Source organism: Nipponia nippon, unplaced genomic scaffold (assembly GCF_047370975.1).
Source record: "Nipponia nippon isolate SJK-2023a ecotype South Korea unplaced genomic scaffold, ASM4737097v1 scaffold_1, whole genome shotgun sequence".
In the NCBI taxonomy this organism is placed as follows: domain Eukaryota; kingdom Metazoa; phylum Chordata; class Aves; order Pelecaniformes; family Threskiornithidae; genus Nipponia; species Nipponia nippon.
In genome coordinates this window covers 100,191,072-100,210,475 of record NW_028262290.1, presented here as the reverse complement: position 1 = coordinate 100,210,475, position 19,404 = coordinate 100,191,072, and the positions used below count along the sequence as shown (strand labels likewise).

Below are 19,404 nucleotides of genomic sequence, written 5' to 3'. Positions count from 1 at the left end.
CTCCACCTTCTTTACTCTCTCCCATCAGGTGTTTATACATCTTCTCTCCAGCAGGCTCAACAGTCCCAGCTCTCTCAGCCTCTCCTTGTATATCAGATACTCCGAGGCCTTAATCACCTTTGTGGCCCTTCACATCATATTGGATCTGCTCCAATATGTCCATGTCTTTCTCATACTGGGAACCCCAGAACTGGACCCAACAGGCCAGATGTGTCTCACCAGGGCTGAGCAGAGGGGAAGGATCATCTCCTTCAGCCTGCTGGTAATGCAATGCTTAACGCAGCCCAGAGGTCATCGGTGGTCTTTGCCATAAGAATGTGCTGCTGGCTCGTGGTCAACTTGATGTCCACCAGGACCCCCCCCAGGCTTTTTCTGCAGAGCTGCGTTCCAGCAGGTTGGCCCCAGCCTGTCCTGGTGCCTGGAGTTATTCCTCCCCAGGGGCAGGACTTTGCACTTCCCTTTGCTGAACTTCACGAGGTTCCTGTCAGCCCATTTCTCCAGCCCATCAAGGTCCCTCTGGATGGCAGCACAACCATCAGCTGTATCAACCACCCTTCCCAATTCTGTATCTTGTATATCAGTCAAGTCATCCCTTAATACTAATTTCATAAGCAAAATATTGCTTAAGTCGCACTGAGGGCATTTCCTTCAGACCTCAAATAATTTTTGCTGCCCTGTTTAACATCATCTTCCATTTTCAACATTTTCCCTTTACAAGCACTAGCACTGAACTGTGTACGTTATTTTAAGTATCAGCTGCACCAAAACTGTTCACTGAGGCAGCAGTATCCCCTCTCCTGTTCCTTTTTTTGTACGCGCCAGGATGCAAGCCTCAGTGCCATCGCTCCTCGGCATTGCGCTGGAAGCCGATGTGCAGTTGCTTGTCCACTACAGACTTCTGAGAAGTGCTGCTTTCCAGGATACAGGCCCTCTTTCATAAGGCATAGCTTGCATTCCCTGTTCTCTGGCATACAACTTTGCCTTTGGCAGTATTAAACATGCAGTGTGTTTGAATGTGCCTACAGAGCAAGTTGTGAGAGCTCCATTATCATTTACTATTCTGCTAGCAATTACTATCAGCAACAGGTTTTTTTGTTTATTTCTGGGACAATGATGAAAGCACTCCATAGTATTGGAATTAGTGCAAATACTCACTGGAATCAATCAAAAGGATCCTTTTCCTGTCACTTAGCCAATTTTTAATCCAATGCCATACTGACAGTTAGTTTTTTTTTTTAATCGAAGTGCTTTACAAAATTAAACATCTTTTCTATCAGCCTCATGTACATGTCAGACAGCTACATCTTTGTGATCTTTTAGTTGGGGGGGGAGGGGGGAAGGCAGGAAAAGAAGAAGGGTGAAGGTGGGAAGAGCTGGCTGTTGGATACTACTGGTAAACATTTTAAGAAGCACCACAAGTGCTTTTTGCAGTGCTGTATACAGGAGAACCCCATCCTCTTAATTGCACGCTACTTAAACTCTACAGAAAGAGTTATTTCAAGACTGTTGGACATCCCAACTTCTAGGGAAGTTTTATGGATGCCAGAACAAGACTGGAAGAGCAGAACATTAGCAGAGAGGTAAAAGAGACAACACCTAGGACAAAAGCAGAAATTCAGGTGTCTATTCATGAGCTTTAATTTCTATTCATTACAGCCTAAAGTTCAGAGAAAGCCCATTTGGCTTCTTGCACTGCTGCCTTCCCCCTCTTTCTCTTTCTGCTACCTGCCTTGCTGTATAACCATGCAGTTATTAGAACTATCCTGTAGGCAAAGGACAGCTAAATGGGATTTTCCAGAAGCCTGGAGAAGTATTCCAGTGGAATCTAGCACTAAAATATCACCTATTAAAGGCTGCACTAAAAATTCCTTTCTTTAAATATATTTCTTCTCTCTTCAGAATTATCTACTCAATTCAGGCTCATGGATTCTTCCACAAATATACTGTAATCTGTTCAGAAGATGAATGACCATAGGATTTAATCGTGCCTTCTTCACAAAAACCATTACTTTCTCTCTTATGATTGGTACGCCTCGATCCTTTTCATTTTCAAATGCAGTCCCATTTATGAGTCATCATTCCCTCCTCTCACATGCACACTTCTCAGTCTCTCTCCTTTTCATCGTTTTCCTCTTGTTTTAGTAAAAGCTGTAGGTAGGGCAAACTAAAATAGCAAGTTTCACAACTGGACATGAGACATCCTTAAATTTAGATCAAATGAGCCCTTTCAAAGTACACAGGATCTTTCCCTCCAGACAGATTTATAAAAGCTACATATAATTAGGGAAAGGAATAGGATCAAAAATAGCCTGTGTACGATGGCCTTTCTCAACAGTTTGTGGATAGGAAGAAGGACAGCCATATTCTCTCAGCAGCAGGAGGATGGGTAAGACAACTCAGGGCAGCCATGGGAAGCCCCACCAGCCTGTAGGCTTCCTAGATTACTAAAAAGCCTAAGTGTGGTAGATTCTCCCCAAAAAAATCCTCCTTTTCTACACTAATTGTTTTCCCAACCGTAATTCCAAACTATATCAAACTGTAAAGCCAAGATTACCCAAGAAAACTCAACTACATTTCACTATCTGAGGTTGCAGGTTCTTACCCAAGGTGAAGCAAAAGCACTTGAAAGACAGTCTTGGAAGAAACCTGCTTTGCCAGTCATTGGTTTGTCTTGGAAGTATAAAACTCAAAAAACCCAAAAACCTGTCGTCTTGCCTTGACACCCATAACTTCTACCCTTTCAACAGGCGCCTGTTGATGATAGCAGCGAGACTCTTCTTACTCCTGACTTCCCTCCCACACTTTGCGCTGGCAAGAAGCCCTCACACGCTCTGCGCTAACTTGGAACAAGTTCTGCAGCGCGGCCCTATGCTTTCCACAGCAAACTGGAAATTTCGTGTCCACTTTGGCTATTTAATTCAATAAAATGTATTTACAAGAAAGTAAATATGGCAGAGTTACAGTGTTCCTTGTGTAAAAAACTGAACTCCAAAATAAATAGGAATGCCACGCAGCTTTCACATTTTACTATCCTGCAGACGTTTCAATGCACAATGGTGCTAAAGAAAGTACTGGGAGAAAGACGGAAATTTTGGCAGCTGCCATGGGGAGAGCTGAGGCTTCTGGCAGTGGGCAATGTGAGGAAAGACTGCGAGATAAACACATCTGAAGTTTTTTGCTGAAGTAATCCATAACAAAATAGTTATGTTCAAAATTAGGCAACAGATTAAAGTGATAACTTTTATTTTGCAGCCCTATTAGTTACAGGCAGTCTCCAGAGTTAACTAGTTAGTACCACACTAGTTGAGTTTGTGTGTGGAGGTTTCCTTACAACCACAATGATATACCTCCTTTTAAGCTGAAGCTGAAATTCAGTGGTGTATTTTGACCACAAGAGCCGAATTCTGTAGCGGCATGGAACAAGCAGGGCTCTGGGTGCTCTCGCCGCCACGCAGGCTGGCTTCACCCCTCCAGTGAGGGGCAGAAAGGAGGCTTTGCTATGAGTGCAGTCATGAAACCCAGCCTTCCTCGATGTACTTTCCATATGACCAGCGTTCACTACCACTCATCTGACCAGGAGCTCCAGGAGCCTTCCCAGATTCATAATCCATGCAAAATAAGCCCCTCAGCTGTGGCTATTGGCAGTAAAAGCCATCCCAATTGCTGTCTCCAGGGATTCTGTGACCTCTCGTGCAAGACCATGACGCCTTTACTTTTATCTGTTAAAAATCAGTCATGTTAAATCCCTGCTAAGAGCAACTGTACCTGTCAAAGCAGCACAGCCAGTCGTTCCTCAGGAGGTATTTTCTGATAGCGAGGATTTCTGAGAAGGCCTCCAGTGTTACACTCTCACTCTACATACGTAACTTCTAGGCACAAATTACGTTTATATCTTCACCTACTTCAATGCCAGACATCAGACTGTAATTAAACTACATGTAGCCTGGGAGCCTTGGTCAGGGACTGGAAGCCGAGCATACTAGGCACGGTACAATCACAGCACAGAGAAAACGCAGATTCTCAGGCTAAGCAACTGTGGATTTCCTCTGCGAATTGGGAACGTTTTCAGCCATGTTTTCTCCTCCATGTGCTCACAAAACCCCTAAACTGCCCCCAAGCCTTTAAAAGCTGAAAGCCAGTGACGGGGAGAGGGCATGAGTTCCCTTCAGCCCTTGGGCGCTGCCAGCAAGGCACCGGCAGCTGCACGCGCTCGGTAACCTAAGCAGTAAGTAACAGCACAAAAGCTGCCTATTTCTTTACAGAGCCATCTGTTAGGATTTCGTTACGCACAACTCCACCAGCTTCTAGGAGATGCTAAGGTCGCGCACAGAGCAAGGCTCCGGGTCCGCTGCCGCACCAAGCGCGGCATCCCACGTGTGGCAAGAGCGCGTGGCCGGAGGGCGCGTGCCGGCACTTGCAGCCGAGGGTGCACCTCGGCACCCCGCTGCCAAGGGGCGGCCCCCGCCAGCTGCCTCCACCCCAGCCATGCTGCCAGCCAGGCCAGGGAGCTCGCTGGGCTGAAAACTAATCGCTCGCCCAGTGTTAGCTTTCAGCTGGAGCGGGTCCCCAGTCTGGCCAAGCGCAGGGCGGTAGGAGCCGGGGCGCCGACGCGGGGAGGCGGTGGGAGCGCGTGAGCGGGGAGGGAGGGCAGCATGACCCCGTTCGTGGTGGCACCAACTTGGATCGCCTTAAGCTGACTGTGAAACCGCATCCTCAAAGTGTGCCCCAGGATGGTTCCAGGAAATCCCCTCCGTCATGGGAAGCGCTCCTAGTAGCACAGACCCGATCCCCAATTCATCTTTTCTTTCCTACCCCAGCAGGCAACTAAGGTTACCCTAACTACGAGAGGATTACATTTCATTTCCGATAACATGCAGATAGGAAGCAGGAGGATAGTTTAGTTTCCAAGACAAACAGCCATTCCCGTGCTGCTGAACTGAATGGGGCACGATGGTGAGGAGCAACGGGAAGACCTTTGTCCCTCACTCGCCCACTGCAGATACCTGTCACGACTGGATTACTTAGCGCTTCAGTCCCTGTGTGAGGCTAGTGACCATCCAAAGGATCTTCACATGGTATTTAATCCTCTTCTATATGTTATTGTCTCTGGTTATAGCGAATAGTTTACTAAGTGGCAAAACTGTTTAATAACAGCACGTGACTATTGAATTTAATACGCTGAAAGCAAGTCTTGTTCTATCTATCCCAGAAGAGTATCTTCAGAGTGTAAGAAGGAAGAAACTGGAAGCATCAGTCAGCAATATTATCACTCTGCTCTCACAGCTGGAGCTGCATCCATCAGACTGACTGCAGAAAACAGGGAGAATAAAGCTAATCAAATACTACCACCTTTCTTCCTCTCTGTTACTGCCTCTCCTAAGATTGCCCACATTTGTGGTTAAATGCAGGGAGTCAAACTTCCTATAAGCAGTGTTGTTACGGTTCCAGATTTCCACTGTGGTTCAGCCATATCACAGCTCTGGAAAGGCATATTGGTGTATGCTCAAACCACCGCCTTCGCTCGTTAAGGTGAAAAAATTCCATAATGCGATTCTAAAAGGTTCTTACCTGAATCACCTCGCTGGCCTGCCTTCTTAAACAACTTAAAATAATTTAAAAAAAAAAAAAATCACTTTGTTGAAGTTGGTAGTCTGTATAAAAACACTCAGTGAAGGGACTGAGCGATTTCACCGTGCCAGGGGAGATGCAAGCAGCTAGTTAAACCGGAGAAGCAGAAGCCCAGCTCCTCGGGATCCCCAGCGCACACCTCATTGCACTGCTCCTGAGAAGGGCTCCTGGTCAGCCCCCACAAGCCCCAAGGCTGTATATGCATAATGTCCTGTCTTTCTGTCTGTGTAATCAAAAGCCTTCATCAGTTCTTTTGCAATTTGAAGCTCACATCACCAAGATCAATAGTCCAATCTCAGCCATAGCCAAGATGCTAGATGCAGCTGGCTGATCCAGTAGCAGGTCTAGCAACTTGTCCCCTCAGAGGCTCTCAGAAAGCAAGTCTGAAGAAGCCACAAACTCCACAAAGTCACAGGTATTCCAAGCATCTGCTGGTAAATGCGGCTCCTCACAAGAAGAGAAGCTCCTAAGTTTGTCTTGAAAAAAGGATCAGCTCATTGCAAAATGGACAGTGAAGCATGCTGATTTTTGGACCATTTTTCCGAAGAGAAAAGTTGTATCAGGATACCACAGCCATGTGATGGTAGTCGAAGTAGACCTAAGAAATTCAGTTTCAACTCCACCTCTGAAAGCGATAGGAAGCTAAGTGAAAGCTGAAGTTTCTCCACTCTATGCACTCACAAGAACAAGGACACAACTAGTCACGGCCCTGATCAACGTTACTATCCAAAAAATTCCAGTCTTGCATGCGTGGGGTGCAGATGCACGAACAGGTGGAGCTGTAGCGGCATGTGCATAGAGATCTCCCCCATGCAAGTGTGCTGCCGCACCAGGCCTGGCCGGCATGCCTACCTCAGTTCAGACTAATACACCTACTAAGTTACATTCCACATTTTTCCTCAGAGAAGAGCAGACTGTGTACCTTCCCACACTCTTAATTCAAGATACTCTTAATTCAAGGTTCTAGCTGGGAAGATCACTGTACCTGCTGCATGCTGGGGCTCAGGCCCCACAGCCCACGCAGTCATGGAAGGGCACTCAAACACAAGGCAGAGCAACAAAGACGACAGAAAGCATCGTCTCTGGCTTTCAGGGAGAGGTGAAATAATCGCAGAAAGTGTCCAGCATTACTTTGCAGCAGAAGGACTGGTATATTTTTTGTGTGATTTGCACAACATTAACCAAAGGGTCTGGGGCTGAGCTAGACGAAGTATCTGGCAGCGGCTTTCCAGGAGGAAAGCAACCCTCCCAGGACCATTCCAGCTGCTGGCAGGCAGGCTGTCCCTAATCTTCTAGGCATGCCACACTTGCACGACCATTGAAAGAGCCAGGGCTGCCCTGGTGAACAAATATATTTGCTGGGATCTTTATGCCACCTCTCTTGTGTCATTGCACTATTATGTAAAGTCCAAGAAATTTAAAACCGCTCCAGATCTGTTGCCTTTTTCCATTTCAGCGGGGCATCACCATCAAACAAGTCAATAGGCAAGCCAAAGTATCTGATATTTTTAGCTAGATACACTATAGCATCTCACAGATGCCTAAAGTTTTCTCCGTGCAAGGTCTTAATGAGATTCCTCCCTTCTCTGTTGCCAGTTGAGCAGAGTTTGGGGGCTGCTTTCACATGCTGAGGCAACCCAGCTCTTGAAATGGCTGGGAAAGCCACATTTCTCCACTCCACATGAAGTACAGGCAACAGATAAAATGCCCGCCTGGTACAGCTGGTGCTGCTTCCCCCCCTTGGAGGAAGCAGGGAAACGTGTTCAAAATGGCATTGAGGCCATCGAAAGAGCCAAAGGGGAGTAAAGAAAATAAAAACTAGGCAGATCTGAAGGGGGAAAAAAAAGGCTGAAATTCAGATCCGTTCCTACTAAACATGGAATGATTCAATAATTCCTGATTCACTTTGAGGCAGAAATACCTGATTCCAGCCTTAAAGAGTCCATCTTAGTCTCTGCATTGCAGATGAGAACAATCACATTTTTGCTTGCTCTGACTTATTGCTAAATTGATTATTCTCCACGACTGGGAAAGAAGGAGAAAGGAGGGAGATTGTAGTCACCCTTATAAAATTCTTTAAGAGGGTGAAAGAATCGAATGCATCTTACTTTTCCTAGCAACCCTCTTTCCTAATTCTGAAGCAAATAAATCACACTAAGGATAGTATCCTGAACATATGGCTTTCTCTGAATAAGGGGAATTTGCCTGCCTACAAGCTTGCTTTTCTTTTTTTAATTTTTTTTTTTATTAAATATATCAGTCTCTGGAATTCCCTACACATTCCCCTTCACAGCAAAGTGGGTTTCTGTCCATCGTCCCCCCTCCCCAAAAAAAAAACATGAAAAAACCTTTATAAGTATTATCTTATTTCTGTCCACAGAAGGCTGTACCTCAGCTTAACATCTAGCCAACGGCATGCAACCTGTTCACTACTGTTGCATTCACTTCCCACACGTTCAGCAAAAGCATGATATTACCAAGATGAGAAAAGGGAAGGACTTCAGTGCCCCAAGGCCTCCAACAGTGTCTTTAGAGAATGGGTCACAGGCAAACAGTGTTGGAGGTCTCCAGATGATCTTGCACCTTTCTTTACCATCTTCCTTGTAAACTCCTACAAAGCACATTGCTCCAAGTGCAGCAACTCATGGGATGCATTTTTATTTTGCCATTTCCTTCTCCGTGCACAAGACACCCTGTTTTGCACAGTCTGGACTTCGAACACTCCCCGGCCTTTCTGTAGAGCAGCTGAAGCAGAGGACCACTGGGAGGGATACTGCTGACCTCGAGATCTGGAAGAGCCTTCCTGCAGGGGCCCTGCAGGCTCTGGGGGGTGAAGTGGCTGTTGCGAGGGCCTTGAGAAGGTGGAAATACCCCCTGAAGCCCCTCACTCCCCTACCTGCAATCCAAGAAGGCAGCTGGTGGCAACACGCATTAGATGATCACAGAGAAGTTTGCCAACAGGAATGACAGGGTAGCAAGAATGCCAAAAGGCAGTGGTCTGCCTTTTTTTTTTTAAAGCAACAAAAATGTGACTAGCAATTGAAATCAGAAAGAAAACTGAAATGATTTTATAGAAAGAAGTATGAACCAAAGTCATACCAAAAGCCACCTGAATTTTTCTCTATCATACGCGATTTCCCATGTTCATTTATTTCATCTTCGCGGTGTCAGTTTTCCAGAGAACAATTCTCAGCTCAGCACGACAGAGCAGTAATACCGACGGGCATGCAGAACATTAGCATGTTATAAATAAACTGCTAATTTGAGGTGGGAAAAATCATCAAGGCAGCTCTTATGATTAAGAACCAGAGAAAGAAAATGAGAAACTTGCTTATGCTTTCAGGACACTGTCTTTTACAAAAAGAGCTTTTTCTAACCCCCAGTTCCTGAGGGGAAAAAAAAAGAATAAACCCAGTGAAATACCCACTGTCAAGACAAAGCAGCCAGTGAAAATGCTATTATAATTTTTAAAGCCCTCCCTGCCCCCACCTCAAGCAGTAAGCTGTCTTTTCTACCGGCTCAAGAGGTTTGTGCTTAAAAAGAGTACTACAGCAGAGTTGTGAAGTTTCGGCTTCCTCTCACCCAACTCGCAGTTTTACATAACTCGCAAGAGACGGTTTTAAGCTACAGATACCGCGCCGTCAAAAAAAAGGAAAAAAGAACAAGGTGCAGAACTATTATACAGCAATTTGGGTCGGGGTTATTGGAGCCACTCGATAAAAGTCTTACCATGAAAAGTAAAACTTTATTCTGCTGAGCCGACGGCCAGGATTATTCGTGCTTGCGATAGCCCTGATCACCACCCTCCGTCTGCCCCATGCGCGGTTCCCTTCCCGCCCCGTCCCCGGTCTGCAAGGACAGATAACGCCCCGCCGCGGCACGGCCGCCACCCCGGGTATTATTTCTGTACCGCTCCAGCATTGTTGCTCTTTACCAGCATGCCACTTACTAAGCAACATTATAAAAATTTCTGCGAATATCTATGTTCGCCACGAGCGGGGATAATGGCCTCATTGCAATAGCCTTGATAAAAGCTCCAACAAGACAGCTTTCAGATATTGCCACACAAAAGCCTTCTGTCAGAGCTGTAACCAACATCAATTCCCACTATGCAAAGACATTAGACAAAGTGTGAACTAGCTTACTGTACGGGGACAAAAAACTGACTGTCAATGTGCGGGAGCAACGCTGTCTAAAAACACCATGCTGGCAAGGCAAAATAACACCAGCATATATACATGGTAATTGCCATTTAATTCCAGAGTTAGCAGCACAAGAAAACAAGTACTGAAGGCACTATCAGGTTACTAGCATCACTCAAGACATTATAATTCCATAGAAATCCATTTCTAGCCTCCCTGGTTGGAAAAATGACCTTAAAACCAGCAGATGTTAAAAAAGCCCAAGCAGAGGGTGAAGGAAAGCCCAGTTTCCATTACAGAAGCAGTCAGAGAACGCAGCAAACCCTTCAGACCTGCTCCTTAAAGCATGTATTTTCTAGTACACCGTAGATAACGTGATACACAGGAACTGCCATTCCACACGAGATCCTCCCTGCACATCATTTTATATTCTTTACATACTTATCTACTTACACTGTGGTAGCAACCGAAAAGCCAGAAGCCTACTGTCAACATAAATGGACCGTACCAATATAAATGGCAGGCCAAGAGGTTAGCTTTTTATTTCCAGACCTGAAATTTGCCAGATGACACCGCTTAAACAGGAGTCTAGGCAGGAGGGATGCAAGCAAGTCTACATGCCAGTTTGTTTCTGAACAACATGCAAAGCAAATTTGAAAGCTAAGTTCTATAGAGAGCATAGTACACCCGCTCTACAGAGAAGTGTTTCACTCTAAAATTACATCTGTACTTTAAAATGTGTAAAAACCATGAAATCCTACAGCGTGGATTCAGTGGCTTGCAGAAAAAAAAATTACTTCTGTTACCGCACTCCAATTTTAGTAAGATTTTGTAACTAACGGGTAGAACCAAAATTAAGAGAAAGTCATATTTAGAGAGAACTAGTACAGTGGATCGATAAGCCTGACAAAGTATATAAGAATTCGACTCTTGCACTGCATGGTGACAGCCACCATTGAGTCCTAAACCAGAGACTTTTAATGTCACCTTAATTAACAAGGAAGGAAGTTTGCCAATGAGTTTCTTCCCCCGCCCCGCTTTCTAGCAGTAAGTTATGCAATATGCAACAACCTTTGAACCAACAGCTGTACAATAAAAAAAAAAAAAACAAAACCAGAATAGCATTGTAAAGAGGAGAAAGTCTTTCAAGAAGTTCATTAATGAAAACTACTGCTAGAATCCATGCATACATTAACCAACACATACATACCACAACTTGGAGCAGGAATGATGGAGCTGAAGCAGCCAAGGCTAAGCAAACACCTCTTGTCATCCAGTTTCCCAATACAATTTATTTTTACCAAAATTAATTGTTTACGTGTTTTCTATGACTTTTCACAGATCTTTGCGAAATGGCTAGTGGCTTGCAATTTCTACGTGATGAGACTCTAAAATCCTGTCGTAAAGATACAGAAATGAAAGCCAAAATAATAGCAGCCTCTGCTTTTAACAGTGGCTTGTTCATATAAAGCTCGAGATACCAAGTACCCGACATCCACCATACGGCAACTGAACATCACAGAAAGCACCAAATATCTTCCTAAAAAGCAGGTCCTAGACCCTTGAAGCAGGGCACCTGAAAATGCCATCAGCCTTAGGCAGTGGTCACTTCTGGGCCTAGTTGGAGCCACATACATGTTGGATGAAATCTTGAAAATAGATGCCGATGATCAAATTAAGTCTCCTACTTAAACTAAGTGACAAAACAGGGTACTGGTTTTACTTCCAGAGGTAGGAATAAACAAAAGCCATACTTGCCCACATAACTCAGCACAGTCACAGAAGAGATGCCACCTGATTCTGAAAAGGTGATCTTCAATGCTCCACCTTTCCTTCCCAGCTTAGTCCTAGGCAAAAGGCCTTGGGCACAAAAGCCCGAAAGCTGGAGGCCAGGCATGTGCAGTGGTGACAGGGCCAGTGTGTTCGTTTTCACCCTATAACAGGGCAACAACTGTTCACATTTGTAAGTAGGAAAGGACAGACACAACACATGCCATTAACCTTAGGCAAGTTCAGTTTGCCAACAGCTACCAACACATTTGTGATGTATTCATATATGTATAAAAGGAAGGCTAAAATGCATGGAGTGGAACGCTCCTACCACATAGCAGAGGCCATTTTCAGTATGCTCCAGCTTCATCAACATCTAGTCAAACTCTTGTCTTCTCCCTTCACAGGGCTTGCAGACGGAAATATTTACCGCAGCTTACGGTGAGCCCACAAGCCATTTAGAACTCCACGAATGCCACGAGATCCAGCAAATAGCAGCACCATCCAAGCAGACAGCATAGTACTTCAGGAGACACCCATGCCAGGCATAGCACTTCCAAGTGTGGTTTTGGACCAACTCACTTGAGGAAAACAGAAGTGAAATAGTTCCCTTTTAAAGATGTGATAAATTGGGCAATTTTGCCAAGTCTGTCTTCAAACAGAAGACGACAGAACTGGAATTGAAACCGAGTCCAAACACTTCAGCAGCAGCACCTCAAGCGCTGCAGCAGCCCCATCCTGGAGGCACCGGCAGCACACCACCGCCCCGGACACGCGAAGGGGCTTTCTTCCCCCTGCAGCAGCAAACACCATTCTGCTCTCGAAAAATAATGCAGGGAGTGATTAACTCTGCCAGCCAAAACAAAAGCCTGAAGTCCAACTTAGTCATTTGTAAGGAGGAGAGTTGCCACCATATATACACACTCAGTGCTGCCAGCTGTAAATGAGATTATTTGCAGATACTGTAAAACCCAGAGATTTAGTTACACCAAGAAGAGCTTTCCATCTGCCGAAGCCTCGCTCTGGGCATGGCTGGATCTATGTTACCACCACGGGTGCAAGAAGCCCATCTAAACTAAAGTCACCGCCTCCAACCCATCCTTAGCGGGCAGCTCCTCCACACGCCAGGATTAAAGCCTGAGCCACCCTCCCACCCCTCCACACCAGCACCAGGACCAACCCTGCCACCAGAGCCATGGCCATCAGCCCAGCACACACCTTCAGAAGCAAAACCTGAAGGTTTGAAAGGTGTCATACTTGAGGGTACTAAGAAAAGCTCACATCTTCGTTTCTCACCCAATTCCCCTGGACAGGAGGGGTGGGCTGAATTCCCCTCCCACAGTCACACCAGACCTACAGGCCCTGCACGGGACAGGGGCTCCAAAGAGGAACGGTGCTACTTCATTTTCCTTTTTGCAACGAGCCATTCCTACAGTAGTCGGGCACACTTGGCCCCTCTTCTCCCCACCCAGGGCCAGGTTCAGACCTCGTGAAACAAGCTGGCTCTGAAAGGGTCTCTGGCTCCTGCCAGGCCTGCAAAGTAGGCCCACCATGCCTTCAAAACATCTTTTGAAGCCACCAATCCCCAAAAGCTTGGCGAGTAAAACCTCACAACTAACAGACATGTTTGTTCTCAAGAATCAAGTGATTCTTTTATAAAAGGACACTTCTATTTTAACATTAATCGCTTTCATTAGAGAAATTAAATGGTCTATCATTCTTCAGCTTGGAGAAGACAACTGAGGACAGAAGATAATGTATCATAAACTGTGTTGAGAAACATATGAGGAAATCATTTTCCCCTACCGCAATATCTAGGATCACCCAATGACACGATAGAGAGCAAGTTCAAAAAGGAAAAAAAAAAAGGCAGAAATAAAATTATTTTTTCTTCCATACAAGATAACTAAATCATAGATAGAACTTGTTGCTACATAAGGTCAGAACTACAGCTAGATTCAAACAGGGATTAGACAAAAATCACAGGTCACTGGTAGCTACAGAACTCAGTGCAACCCCTGACCAAGGAAGTGCTCTCTCACAGCCAGTAGAAGGGCTGTCCTGTGCAAGCCCTCTTCTCGTGTTCCTTCCTCAAACGTTTGCCAGTCATAGTCAGAGAAGCAGTAGGAGAACCTTTCATCTTGCAAAACACAGCGGTTCCTAAGCTTAAAGATATTTTTTTTTTTTAAATGCTCGCACATACTCACAAATGAGCACACTGTAAAAGTTCAAAGAGCAGCACCAACGTACCTGGGATAAAGTGAGGGGAAAGAAAATGCCTTTAATTGCTCAATCAGTTGAAGCAGCCTCTACAGAAGAATAAACTGGGCCTAAAGTGACCCATATCCAGCCTTTGGCAAGCAGGCTGGTGGCACGAGGAAGGCACCTTCACGGTAAGAACAGCAAGACCAACTTCTGAAAACTGAGGCTCAGTGAGCCGATTTAACACCGCAACACCACTGCATGGGAAAACTCCTGTCTCCTTCCTTCATCTCACTCATCCCATCTTGGGCCACCTACACCCAATACCTGCCACATGCCAGACCTAATTGCTCATCAGACCCAGCTCTTTTACCTTGTTAAAGCAGCAGAAAACCAACTCACCAGCACAGCTGGATGCTCCCCAGGCACAGAGGTGAGGGGAAGAGCACTGCCAGGCCAGGGGTAGGGTGAAGCAGGTGCTAGAGAGGAGACAGTGAGGGAGAAGCAAGCCTTCTCCTTCCAGCAGCAATAAAGCATTTGAGTGGCTCAGCTGCTCAGGGAAACCTGCCAGAAGCCCTTATCATCTTGGGGAAAGAAACCTACCGTACTTCAGTAGTTCTGGTGCAGACGCAGCCACACCAGCATAGCTGGACTCTGTGTGAGGACAGCAAAGCCACCACCAGCAAGCTACAGGCTGTTGCTGTACATTTTTATTAGGATGCCTGCTTTCCACTAGATGCTTGTTGGCACAGTTAGGGCAATCAGGATTTACGCCTCTTTGAGCTCTCCTCAGACAGCTGTGCCAAAGGACCATGTGGTACCTCCTTGGGCTCAGGAGCAGCCTGTCACTGGAGGAGATGGATTTAAACCAAAGAAACTCCCTTAAATGCTATTCAAAAAGCAAAGGCCCCGGACGCATGCTAGCATTCATTCCTATTAACACAAGCTATCAGGCAAAGAAATATGAAAACAGCTCTGAATGTGAACACACCTATGTCTTCTACACAGACAAAATTTTATCCCTGCAAAATAAAGAAAAGCTACTAATTAACTACCCACTTCTTTTATGCAACTTACAGCTTTCTCTCCCATACCTTAAAACCTTGTTCAGTATTTATATCCTATTTGGCCTGCTCCTTTACCTAACACCTACAAGAAAGACTGTGCCTTACCCCATTTTTCTCCCCTTCCAGCTGTGACTTGCTGAGAAGGAGGGAGGACGAGGTACTTTCTAAACTACCAGAAAAATGAGAGAGGTGCTAAGTATTCAGTTTGGAAATGTAAATCCTCCCACCCCCTTCTGAAGTATGCCGAACCAGCCTCTCCACAGCTCATGTCATCTAAAGGCCACAGGAGTTCTCTAAAGATATTCTTGTTAAGAGGATTTAGCCCCTTTTAAAAAGGACTTAACATGTGGGTGGTGTCTCCATTTAAGCATTTTCTCATGGCTAAGAAAATGGCCCTCTTCTTAAAGGCTTATCTTTATAACCCAAAGACAGTAAGAAATTCTCCACTATTTGAATTAGAAACATTTTGAGCAGCTTGCTTTTATAGCAGCCCCATTTTTAAGTACTGGGATTTGCAAATGGTAGTGACTTTCTCACACCAAGCGAGAAGCCAACACCAGCAAGAATGCTTTTGGGGTACCTCCCCGAACATTAATTTCTCCCACATTTTCATGAGGAGCTGAGTCGATTTGCAAGCTTGCTGCCACCAAAACGACAGGGTGTCACCACCTCTGTGGCCTCTCCCTGGCCACTGCCTTCCCTTGGTGGTCCCTAGCACTTACCAGACCTTCCATTTAGCTGGTTCAACCTGCCAGCCCAGCAGAAAGCCCTTTATTTATTTATTTTGGTCAAGGTTAATTTTCCATCCTGGGAAGCCAGCAGCAGCAGGCCCCAGCAGGGCACAGGAGGGCAGGGGAGGATGCAGGACCGCCAGCCCCCTGCAGCAGCACTGACCCCGTCTCCAGAGGCTCAGGCTTTCCCCAGGAGCGCAAGCTGATGGTTGCTTTGCAAGGGTTAATTCTTCATTACCGCTTGTGTTTAAGCCATGGCAGGGGTTCAGATCTGCGCGGTAACACTTTCTATTAACTCCACAGGAATCGTGAAAAAGCTCCTCAAGTTGAAAGGGCAGGCAGTCGGGGTCACAGCCTCTCAGAGCCTGGGCTCACCAGGGTACAAAGGCCCAGTTAGCAACCCTCGGCCGCAGGAGCCACCGCAACAGGCAGCGACAGAGCAAGGAACAGGTTTTGGACAGTATCGAGACACCTGCTTGGGAGATGGAGGAGTGTGCAAACTCTCATCTCTCTGAGGCTGGAGCCGCCTGTTGTTGTGGACTAGGCCACCTTTCAAGGCTTTTCCAGCACGGTTACACTTACACAACCGTAGATAAAGTAATGAATTCCCAGGGGGGAAGCGGCTTACTTGGGCAAAAGAAACTTTTTCATTGCTGGTATAGTCAAACACCTCCCTGAACAGCCTAAACTACACTGCTGTACTGACTCTTTTCCAGTCGTACCAGTTTATATTTGGAAGTGATGGGTGGGTTGCCAGGGCAGTTACATCTGCAAAGACAGAGTATTTTCATAACCCTAACCAGCGCAGGTGTGCTGGCCAAATTTTAGACTTATCCCTACAGTCTTTTGCATAGCAGGGCCTTGTTTTCAGCTGGGGGTCTCGGTCTCCATGCACTGCTTGCAACTCAACTAATCAAGCGCTAAATTTATATTGGTGCTGCTCGCCTGAGCTCACTGCCTCAACTACCCAGCATTTTCTCGCTCCTCTCACCAGTCTCTGGTATCAGTTTCTCAAAACAGCTCAGCTAGGAGCCAACCAGGAAAATACCTTCGCCTCCCAGTCCCAGAAAATCCTCTGTGAATTTTGGGGAAAACTAGGTAGGAGCCAGAAAACTGTGAAAGGGCTGGATCGTCTCCCCGCCAAGCGGTTTGCAGAGCAGAAAGACAAGGCAGAGCACTGGGAGGCTTCAGCCTTACTTCCCAAAAGACGGATCTGCAGCAAACCAGCGCGGCTCCGAGAGGGGCACTCACGTGAGCGCGGCTGTCAGGGCAGAGCGGGACGGGCAGCCCCTTTCCCAGCATCTGCCATGGATGGCTTATCGCCCTGGGAGGACGCCAGCCCCAGCCTGTAGATACCGCCGGCCTGACCGCTCTCTTCCTCCTCCATCCCACATCGCTCCCCAAAGTAAACATGGGGGCCAAGGGTATACAACAAGCCCACTTACAGCTTGCGTGGGGACTTTTTTTGCAGGCAGAGCCCAAAATTGCCTTCCTGCTTCCAAACCTTCAAGGGGGGAAGAAGCCTTCCTAGACTTTTATGGCCAGGAGTTTCTCCCATTAGAGGTGAACGCTATACCAAAAAAAATGCACTAAATTCATATTTAATGGTCTTGTAGCACCCATTAAGGAGAAATTTTAGGAGTCCCCTATGATGCCAACATCCCTCCCAGAAAGCCGAAAAAGCCTGTACAATTATTCTCCCAGAATCATCCCGTTACATATACTCCTTTTTGTATTCGCTTAACACCACCTTCCAGGAATCAAACCTTTGACAGATCAAACCTAGGACAGAAATATTTACGAGGCGGGTTGAACCAGCCTGCTTGACGCCCATACCTTTAAGATGCGCTGAAGACCAGGAGCTCTGAAAAACCAAGTATCTTTTACAGCAAAGATACTTATTTAAAAAAAAAAAAAAAAAAAAAAAAAAGCTCTGGATGGGATTTGACGAGCCTTGAAACTTCCATCACTACTTCAGCAACCAACACCTGCAAAAACCCACGCGGAAGGCAGCTCCTGCCATCCCCACCGTCTCCCAGCTGCACCAAGGCGCAAACGCTGCTCCCAAGCTCTTGCAAAAGTCTCTCAGAATTACAGCAGCATCTGATACCTGGACCATCACCGACTGGAGAAGCGGGGGGGGTGGGGGGGTGTTAAAACCCCGTCTGCCCGGGCAGGGCCGCGCCGGGGCGGAGGCGGGCGGGAGCTCACCGATCCCACGCCGCCGGCGCCCACCCCCCGCCCGGCGGGGATGCCCCGCGCCCTCCCCCGCTCGCCAACTCGGCGGAGCCCACGAGGGCCAAGCGCGCACCCGAAAACAACGAGGACAAAGAAAACCCCACGAGTGGTGGTGGGGGGGGAATTATTTGGGGGGGGCGGGCGGAAATTTGGGGGGGGGGATTTTGGGGACGGGGGGTGCTGTCGGTGCGCGCCGCCACCCCAGGAGTCACTGACCTGCTGCAGGGGCATCTCCGAGAGCGGCGGGGGCCGGGGGCGGCCGGCCGGCGGTCGGGCTGTCCCAGGCCAGAGGGAGGAGGAGGAGGAGGAGGAGGAGGAGGAGGAAGCGGCGTCCCCCTCCCCGCCCGCCCCGGCTCCCAGTCACAGCCGCGGCCTCGGCGCACGTGTGCCAGACGTCACCGGCGGCTCCGGGGGTGAAGCGGAGACACCGGCGGGGCACGGCCCGGCCCGGCCCGGCCCCTCGCCCCGGGGGGAGCGGGGCCCGGCCCGGCCCCGCCGCCGGCTCCTCGCTCTTTGCACCCGTGCGGCGGGACGTGGCGAGGGATTTTTTTTTTTTTTTCCTCCTTCCCCCCTTTTTCTCCTTTTTTTTTTTTTTTTTTCTCTCTCCTCCTTTTAAATAAGACCCGGCAGCGGGGGGTGGGAAGGAGGCAGGAAAGTTTATTGCAACAAAGCGCTGCCTCCGCCTTTCCTGCCCTCCCCCCCACCCCGCCCGCCCCCGGGCCCGGACGGCGGCGGGGAGAGGGGCCTGCCTGGCGCTGATCCCCCACCGTCCCCCTCTCCCTCCCGCGGGGACGGGGGAAAAAAAAAATTACCGGGGGGCGGCCTCCGCCTCCGCCGAGAGCGGGCTGCAGCAGCGCCGTCCTGCCGGCGGGTCCGTGGGGGGTGCAGTACAGCGAGCTGCCAGCGGGCTGGCCCCCGTCCGCCGCCGGAGCAAAGGCACCGGGAGCCTGGGAAGCGGCGGCGGCGGCGGAGGAGGAGACAACACAGGGCGCCCCCGCCGCCGCGCCGGTGCTGCGGATCTGGATGAAGGTGCCGGCGGCAAAGCGGGCCGGGAAGGCGGCGGGGGCTGCTCTGGAGTCCGTGGACGGTGCGGGCGGCGGCGCTGCCGGGGCCGGCGGCTGGAGTCCCCTTCTCATCCTTCCCTCCGGGTCTGTCCCCGCAGCCGCGTCTCCTCCTCCCCCCGTCCCTCCCCCCCCGGCCTTCCCAGCTCCTTTCCTCCTCGATGCCGAGGCCCCGCGCAAAATACTGGGGGCTGCGGGTGCCGGGGGGCCCCGGCTGCAGGATGCGGGGCGCCGGGGGGGGACGGAGGCGGCGGGGCGGGCAGATGCGGCGGATGGAGCGGGGCCGCTCCCGCTGTGTGGGGCCGGCTGGAAAATGGCTCCAGGAAGCGGCGGCTGCTGACAATGAATGAAGGGAAAGGAGACGGGTTACGCGCCAAGGGCCTCCCGCGAAACTCGGATTTCCCGCCCTCTTTTCAAACCAAATTTGCATGGCCCCGCCCCCGGGACGCGCCCCGCCCGCCTCGCCGCCTCATTGGCCCCCGCCGCCTTCCCCGCCGTCCAACGGGGCGCCGCCTCCCCGCCCCTCTCCCTCCCCACTGGCCCGCCGCCACCGCCCCGGCGCGGC

The 19,404-nt window shown here is 48.6% G+C and overlaps 1 protein-coding gene across 2 annotated transcripts in view; it reads right to left on the bottom strand.

The window, feature by feature from the left end:
- The window catches only part of E2F3 (E2F transcription factor 3), a 43,398-nt gene extending 24,279 nt beyond the window's left edge, over nucleotides 1-19,119 (bottom strand). The window contains exon 1 of one of the 2 annotated variants that reach the window (XM_087764769.1): nucleotides 18,591-19,119. In XM_087764769.1, the coding sequence (XP_087620895.1) occupies nucleotides 18,591-18,914 (324 nt within the window). In that variant the 5' untranslated portion in view covers nucleotides 18,915-19,119. The remainder of the gene's footprint in view (nucleotides 1-18,590) is intronic. The other variant, XM_087764760.1, reaches the window with a different exon arrangement.
- Between the last annotated feature and the right edge of the window lie 285 nt (nucleotides 19,120-19,404).